This window comes from Mercurialis annua, linkage group LG5, assembly GCF_937616625.2.
Source record: "Mercurialis annua linkage group LG5, ddMerAnnu1.2, whole genome shotgun sequence".
Lineage (NCBI taxonomy): Eukaryota > Viridiplantae > Streptophyta > Magnoliopsida > Malpighiales > Euphorbiaceae > Mercurialis > Mercurialis annua.
In genome coordinates this window covers 562821-571839 of record NC_065574.1, presented here as the reverse complement: position 1 = coordinate 571839, position 9019 = coordinate 562821, and the positions used below count along the sequence as shown (strand labels likewise).

Sequence of the window (9019 nt, the reverse complement as noted above, 5' to 3'; positions counted from 1 at the left end):
TCAAAATATTGAAAATTGTAGAGTAAATAATAAAAATGTATATAATTTATTTGATATTTTTGGTCAAACTTTTGCCCACTCTATTTAATTCCCAGCTCCGACCCTAAATGTGAACATTTGCATATGGGAACACAAATATAAACAACATCATGTGTACCTTCGTTTTCATGATATAACTACTAGCTATAATAATTCATTTTCAAATTAATTAAAAAAAATAAAACTAAGTAGCTTAATAATTGGAAAGTGAGGAAAAAATACATGTAACTACCTATACATAAGTATTAATTAATTATAATGTTTATAGGTTGGTCGTGGCATTAGTTAATGCATATATGCTCCTTCGAATTCAACAATAAAATCCATTAGTTAGTTAGATGGATACTTCATCACCGTCTAAACATAGAATATTCTTAATTTCCTTGATTGAATATGAAGTAAATCATATAATTCAAAGTTTCGATGACAATAATTTCATGGGTGTATTTATCTAAAAAAAATTATACTTCATGGGTGCAGCTAGAATATTAATTTTGGAGTAATTACTAAAATTTCCATGTCATTAGTCATATCATAGTATCTCAAATTTTCTTAAAATGTTTGATCAAATTAACTAGGGTTAATTGCAAACTAATATACGAACTTCACTTGATTTGCAATTACAACACGAATTTTAAAATTTGGCAAATTGGTATATAAACATTCAGTTTTTTTTATAAATTGGCAAACCGACCAATCATAACACAACATGTGGTTGTATATTATAATGTACACGTTAGTGTTTTTCTAATTTGATGTGCCAATAAAAATGAAAGTTAGTATTGAAGCAAATAACCAGTAATTAAACTTCAGATTAATTCAAAAATTTATCAAGGTAATTAGTCTTATAAAAAGACTTTTTATGATTACTTCATTTATTTATTTATAACCGTTGAATGAATTTTTTTAGTTTTATTCAATAGTTATACGAATAAAGTAGGTTAAAAGCAAAACAGATGTAGAATTTCCCCCTCATAAAGTATAAGTCCATTTTTCTTAAAACTACGTGAATTCGATAAGCGAAAAAGTTGAGAAAATTGATGTTCGTGATATGAACTCCAAATATGAAATATCCAACACATTAAATTAAATGATCTCCTCAACTTTCTCACATGGATGATGCAACTCTATTATTTCCAAAACCTTAATATATACATATGCTTAATTTGGTCAAAATCTGCCCGTTAGGGCATAACAGATACTTGCCGGCCGGGAATTTAAATTTCTCAATGAAAAATAATTGAGAAACAATTTAATTGAAAATAATAACAATAAATTTTTCATATATTAGTACAATTTAAATAAGAAAATATAAAGAAATAACTAATAAGGTGTAGTTGGTCAAGATTGAGGGGGTTAAAGCATGTGATGATGCATGGAAACATATATGTCGGCATGCATGTGAAGGTCATAATGTCATCCTCACATTTAATGATGCATGGGTTTTTTCCTACCCAATCTTTATTTTATTTTATTTACGATTTTCAAAAACAAATTTACGTTTTTATATTTGAGTTGTTTTTTTATTTTTATTTTATTTGTTTAATTATATATTATTTTTTGTAAATGTAAATTGGCACGTATTGTATTGAATAAAAAATTTACTGAAAAGTTATAGTTAAATCAATTTGAAAAATTATGAATCAAGAATATGAAGTTCACATATGTTCTTACTTGTTTGTGTATGGGCTATATTTGCAATTTATTGGAAGTATGAAAATTACAGAATTTTTAATTTTTTCATTTCAGTTATTTTCAAGATTGTTCAAATAGTTTTTTCTAACCTTTTTTTTACGTATTTTTGGATTAGCTATAAACATCGTTATAGATTTATTTTTTGAGATTATAAGTTATTTTACTTTTTAATGTTCAAATAACATATTTTTCATTTTTTTTTATTGTGGATGTTTAATTTTTTGTATTATGAGACTTGTGTGAAGAACTGAGAGGTGAAGTATAAATTTAGATATAAAAAGCTAAACAAAATCTACAAATAAATATGGGAGAGACCAGGATAATTTAGATGCAACTGTTATGAAATAGTTATGCAATTGAAAATGAAGTGTTGCTAAATTTTCTCCAGATTAAGTGAAGCCCAAAAGGAACTAGTTATTTTGAAAATGGATAAGTTTTAATAATTTGTATTTCTCACTTCAATGTTTTAATTAGTAAGTGGCTTCTCTCAAATCTATTTTTTTTTTCAAATCCACTTAGATAGACGACGCTTAAATATAATAATTATAATATTATTATATTAAATTAAAATTTATTTAGATATTATCCATTTAAGTGGATTTGAGAAAAACAGAAAAATTTTAAATTTAAGGGGGGCCATTTTCATTAAAAATATAGTTGTTATTTTAGCTCATAATATGAAAAACTAAGTTGACAAATCAATGGACTATAACTCAATCCATAGTTATGTTGGTTGAAATTAACATATACTAGTATATAATTTTTACAATGCTTTTTCAGATTGGTTGTTATTTGTAAATATGTTATTGAAATTTGAAATCATTACAACATTACTTTAGTACATTTTTATGAGATAAATATTTTGACTAATCATTAGTTGACTTATTAAAAGAGAATTTTCTTTACCGAAAACTAATTAGTTATCGATTCAATTGACTACTTACATCAATTAAGTTAAGGCTTAAGGTTTGAAAAACTACCGACCTTTCAATTTTCTTTTTAATTGCACCCTCATCTTATAATTTCTTCAATAGCACCCTATTTCGTATTTTTGCCTTTCAATAGCACCCCGACCTTATAAAACAGTCAATTTTACCCTATTTTATATTTTTGACTTTCAATAACACCATAAATCATCAAATTAAACTCATTTATCGAGGACTTATTTGAATTTTTTTTAAGTTAAAGAACTTGTTTAACAGTGTCCAAGTAGAAAAAAGTATGATTTCACCTTTAAATTTAGTTTTTTTGAAAATTTTCATCCTTATAGTAATCAAATCATCTAACTTTTTTAATTTAGAGTGCTATTGAAAGCTAAAAATACAAAATAGGATGCTATTGAAAAAATTACAAGGTGAGGGTGCTATTGAAAAAAAATTAAAAGGTCGGTAGTTTTTCAGACCTTAAACCGTTAAGTTAACTAGTATAAATGATCTTAAATTTAGATATTTAGATCAATTGAAATAAATTATTTTTAGTAAAGAAGATTCAAATCTGAGTTTTACCTATATAGTTGCCTAATTCAAAAAAATAATATAATACATATTTTACCTTTCTAGAAGTATGTCTGGAATGAACTAACAAAAAATTGAGCAATTTCAAATTAAAACGATTGATTTAGTTTTTTCTATCAACTTTCTTTAAAAATATTCTGTTTGTTTGATTTCTAATTAAAAAAAACCAAGAAAAAAAACCGAACTGTTAGTATATGATATAATTATTAAACAATTATTATTGAATGATTTAAGACACACATACACGCACACATATATAATACTAAAAATTGGATGATACCAAACTAACATTTTATTCTTTTACTTAAAATCGATTTTTATGTTGTTCAAAAATTAATCGAATTTTGAAAGTCACATTTCTGAACAGAACTAAAAAATCAGTGTACTCCATAGTTACATTTCATTTTCAAAAAAATTAAAAAAAATATAATCATATATTTTTATTTAGAAAAGGTGCAAAAATGACCCTAATATATAGCCCGAATTTCTAATAATTTTTAAGCACCTAATGTATTTCAAATTAAAAATGATCATAACATTTTAAAAATGCATCAAAAGACACATAAAAGTTAAATTACGTTTACATTTTTGTTTAACATAATCTAATTTTTATATCCTTTAATGCATTTTTAAAATGTTAAAGTTATTTTTAAAATCTGAAATACACAAAGTATTTATAAGAGCGACGGACTATATATTAAGGTCATTTTTGTACATTTGTTTCTTTTTATTTTAGTTGTTTTATATAAGTCAGTTGATGAAACTGATTATAAAATGGATTCCGTTGCCGCGAAAACCTCTGCATTTCCTCTGTTTTTCTTTCTGTCTCCCCCCTTTCATCTTTTTCTGCTCTCAAAATTTTACAAATTACAAAAAGTTCCATTAATTTCTCAACCTTATTAATCTCATCCCGATTCAGTGCAGAGTTATGATTTAGAACTTCAAACTAATTTAATCGGTAATCTTTTTTCTTTTTCTTTCGAAACCTAATTTTTAAGCGTGTATTTTGTTTGTCTCTCGGTTTGTTGACATTTTCCTTTAATGGAAGATTTATTCTGAGAAGCAGTGGCTAAATCATGTCATCTCCGGTAGCAAGAACAGGGAGACACAGACAGCGTTATGAGAACAATGTTCGTCTTGTTTCTGGGTAATTTACCATTTCTTCTTCCTTCTTTTCTTACTGCAAATTTGTATTCTATTAATTGAATTATTAGAATTAATTTTTTAATTGTGTTGATGGTAGGTTGCAGGATGGTTCCTATCTATCTTGTTAATTTACTTTGTCGTTTTGTTTGTTGGTTGTTACATTGCTTATAAGCCCATGTTTGGTCAGAAATTCATTGAGTTAGAGATTAATCAAATAATTAAATTAGATTAAATAAATTAAAAAACTATTATTAGTTGTTATAAATTTATTTCATAATTCAAAAAGCTCCTGATAATATCAATAATCAATAACCTATAACTAAACTGAAGCTAATGCAAAATATTTCATTTGCCCACAATTGACAGCCTAAAATACTTTTAATAAGATAATATGCCAATCTACTATATCTCAAATGATATAAACGTTAAATAATATTATGTTAAAATAAATAATTCAATTTTTCGCACGAGCGTTTTTCCTTTTCTATGATAAAGAAAACTAAAAAAGATATCATATTTTGAAACTCTATATCGATAAATGTAAAGTTATAAATAAAATAAATATGATTTTTTAATATTATAAGTGTCAATTTTTAAAAAATATATCAAATGTGAATTTCCAAAAAAATATCATATGTGTATTTTTTTTTTGCCAAAGTGTATTTTTCATTATTAAAAAAATATTACTTGTACATCTTAATATTATTTTTATTAATATAATCATGAAAAATAATTCAAAATGTTTATTTGATATATTTCAAAAGTTTAAAATATTAATATAAAATAAATTAAAGTTGAGACAAAGTATATTTTTCTTTTTATTTTTGTGGTAAAATGCAATTGAACTTCTTATTTTGATCAGTCTCCAGTCTTTGCAATTTGGACTATTCTATGAGCTATAACCCCACTTTGTTTATTGAGAACTGTTAGTTTTTGTCAAGTTGTATCGTACCTAATAGCAACCTTATCCTTATATAGGGGTAATTTACACTGATCATCCTTGAATTATCTTTTCCCTTTTAAAACAATCTCTAAATTTAATTTGTACCTCATTGCTCTTAAATATTATTTATTTAATTCATAATGCTCTGATTATTTTTTGACTCTATTAATTGTTCATAATATGTCATCTATTTAGATAATTCATCAGGTGACATGTTAGCCAAGTGAAAATCTATAAAACTCTGTAAAATTTTAATTTGTTTATTAAATTTATAAAAAAAAATATACAACAACTTGATTGCTTTGAATTTTTTTAATGAATTCAATTGAAATTTTGAAATTTTTAATGGTTGAATACGACTCAAATTGATTGATTTATTATCAAATGAACTATCAAGTGAGGTGACACATCATCAAAAATTAATGGAGTTCAAAAATACCGCAGCATGGACAACAAAGTTACTTAAATGAAAATTTAGAATAATTGATTCGAATTAAAGTTTATGAATAGTTTGAGAAGAGAGAAGGTAATTCATAGGCTGGTAGTAAAAATTGCTTTTGTATGAACGAGTAAAAACTCAGGTTGAATTTGATTTGGTTAATACTTAATTAAGGAATTTCTAATTATAAAAATTGATTTTTTTTTAGAATTTTCAGCTGTTTATTTATAGTTGTTGTTCTGTTTTTTGATTGCTGAGATTAATTTAAAGATTTAGTTTTAATTTTTATGAGTATTTTTGTATTATTCTTTATTATATTATAAATTATTTGATGATTTTTCATAATTTATCCTGAAAAATCATATTTATTCCAGTTATATTCTCTATGTTATTTTCTACTTTAATAAATAATTTATTGTTTAATTTTAATATTATAAAACATTGTGTATATTCTTATAATTATAATTACTAAAAATGAACAACACTGCAAACAAACGAATTACTTTGAAGTTATGTTTATTAAGGTGACAATGTATGAAGTGTTTATAATAGAAGTCCACTGTTAAACATAATATTACTGCAATATGCGTACTTAAGATAGTGACAGAAAAATTATAATAATGTATTGTTTAACTATGTATTTTTTCTTGTAATACTAATAATAAAAACAACAAACTAAACATGATTGGTGTTATTATATATTTGTTTTTGTAATTTTATATGATTTTTGACTTTTTCTTCTAGTGTTTGCATGATTTAGTTTGTCGCATATGTGGAATTTTGTTACTTGCAAATTGTATTTTATTTGTATTCCGGCTTGGCTTTTACTGTCAGAGGCATCAGTGTTTAGGTATTAGATTTGAAAGGTGATGATTCAGAGTTCTTTTTTACTATTCATGTCACTGTCTGTCTCTATGGATAACATATATATAGTTATATTAAATCAGAAGGATGAATTTTTAATTAATCTGTTGGCTATTGTCTTGTGAAATTCAAAGTCTCAGTGTCTACATGTTAAAATTTAAAAACATGATTTCCTTTTGTTTCTTATAATTTTTCCAAATTAGTTTTTGATTTTTTTTATCATTTTTAAAGATTACTTAGTGGATATCAACTTATAAAAAAAAAAAGGAATTGCAAAACAAATATTCATTTAAAAAAAAAATCATAATCTAACTCCAAAAAACTGTCTCGATTTCATGTTCAAATGATATATATATATAATATTGTAATTTGATCGTAAAGTTTCAGATTTGACTCTTAATATCACATTAAAATAAATAAAAATTCAACATCACCATGCTGGTTCCCAAAAATAAGTGGTATGAACTTGAGAATACTTGTTTTAAAGCTGGAATTTTAATGAACCGAATAAATATTTGATGAATTGTAAAGCTTACTCTTGCTGACTTGAATTGTGTATGCAACAGATGTATTCCTTACAGAATAAGGAAAGATGCCAGTGATACGGATCACAGGATAGAAGTAGTCATGGTTTCTTCCCCTAATCGAACCGATTTCGTCTTTCCTAAGGTACAGTCTTCCATCATTGACCAAAACTCACCATGTCATAGTCCTAGTCCTGGAGCCAATTCTTGTTAAGCTAAGAATTAGCTCATTAATTGGTTCATTCTTGTTCTATTTCTGTTTGTGATTTCATTTTAATAGTTTCCGTATTTTATGTTGTCAGGGAGGATGGGAAGATGATGAGACTATGTTTGAAGCTGCTTGTCGAGAAGCGATGGAAGAAGCAGGAATTAAAGGAATACTCAGAGTAGGTCTTGCTTTCTTGCCTGGTAGACTATGTAGCACGGAAATAGAAATCCTGAAACAGAAAACAGAAAACAGCTAAACAACATTTTTAACAAAAAGAATTAAGTTATAAACATAGAATTTCGTAGGATGCAATTTCTGTGCAACTGTTTTGCACTATCTGTCATGGATAGGCTAACTTTTCTGTGTTTGCAGGAAGAGCCTTTAGGAGTTTGGCATTTCAGAAGCAAGAGTAAAGAAAATCTATGCAGCCTGGAAGGAGGCTGCAAAGGATTCATGTTTGCTTTAGAAGTCACTGAGGAGCTCGAGACCTGGCCCGAACGAGAAAATCGCGACAGGATATGGGTCAGTATTTCAATTAAACTGCTTTGCTAGGTCTAATTTCTATCATCTATAGTCTCTATAATTGATGTAGAATATCTGTTTAATTTGCAGCTAAACATAGACGATGCATTTAAATTCTGTCGGTATGAATGGATGCGAGAAGCACTCGAAAAGTTTCTGATAGTAATGGAAGACGAAAACAAAGCTGAGAGACTGGAAGAGATGGTGGAAATCTCTTCTGTATCAGTTTCAGAAGTTGTTGCAGACTGTCAAATATTGACAGCAAACTGCTATATAAAACCTGTGAAATGGGCAGTGCAATGGAATGAATTCCCCGACTTAATTTTCCTGGAGAATTCGTCGTGAAGTGCGGAATCCTGATCTAGCTCTTTCTCTGCGCGCAGTAGATTGTTGCAATCTTAAATTAGATTGTGAAGTGGAATCATCTATCTGTATTTGATTTCTGTAGCAGACATTTTCCTATTTCTAAATTTAGGCATGTAGTAATGTGACAACTAGTTATGTATGACTTGGTAAGAAGCTTGAAATGCATGATCTTGTCTATAATCTTGCTCTGCTTGCTTTCTAGGAATTTAATTTTCTCAATTTTTTGATTTTGTTGCAATTAAAATGTGAATGTGTATTATTGCTTAATCTTGAAAATTAGGTGAAACTGAGACCCTTAAGAAGTTGCCTTTAAAATCCTGCTGCAAACTTGCAAACATACATAGATCTCAGGAATGTGAGGTTTAAAGTTGGAGTTGGCGGATTAAGTAACAGAATACTCATTTCATCTCAAATTAATAAATAATTTAAAATTTGATTTATCCCAATAAAATGAGTTGATTTCTAAATAAAAATTCACATAGTAACTTTGTATTTTTTTAGTATCATATCTTTTATGTTTACATGAAACAGACATAACTTATAGAAACTTAAATTAAAGTTGTAAAACACTATAGAAACTTAAATTAAGGTTGTAAAACACTATAGAAACTTAAAGTAAAGTTTCCAAACATTATAGAAACTCGATTTAAAGTTAAACATTATACAATATGGCATGAAAAATTAAAAAAAGAACTAGATGTTCCTGGCTGCATCTCATGGCTTGACATTCTATTCACATCAAAATTACTTTGTTCTTCA

General features: G+C 26.5%; 1 protein-coding gene across 2 annotated transcripts; it reads left to right on the top strand.

Moving 5' to 3' along the window:
• Window positions 1-4019: 4019 nt before the first annotated feature.
• On the top strand, window positions 4020-8440 carry LOC126683399 (nudix hydrolase 13, mitochondrial). Of its 2 annotated transcripts, none has more exons than XM_056106026.1 (6): window positions 4020-4206; window positions 4315-4395; window positions 7207-7309; window positions 7467-7550; window positions 7745-7894; window positions 7985-8440. In XM_056106026.1, exons 2-6 carry the CDS (start codon window positions 4325-4327, stop codon window positions 8237-8239), a joined length of 663 nt encoding a protein of 220 aa, XP_055962001.1. In that variant the 5' UTR covers window positions 4020-4206; window positions 4315-4324; the 3' UTR covers window positions 8240-8440. The 2 variants fall into 2 exon arrangements, with proteins under 2 accessions (XP_055962001.1, XP_050235231.1); XM_050379274.2 differs by having other exon boundaries at window positions 4297-4395.
• Window positions 8441-9019: the final 579 nt, after the last annotated feature.

Coding starts and splice junctions, on each gene's coding strand:
- LOC126683399 (XM_056106026.1), top strand. CDS start 4,325: ATGTCATCTCCGGTAGCAAGAACAGGGAGACACAGACAGCGTTATGAG. Junction 7,310..7,466: donor CCGATTTCGTCTTTCCTAAG/GTACAGTCTTCC, acceptor TTATGTTGTCAG/GGAGGATGGGAAGATGATGA. Junction 7,895..7,984: donor AAAATCGCGACAGGATATGG/GTCAGTATTTCA, acceptor TTTAATTTGCAG/CTAAACATAGACGATGCATT.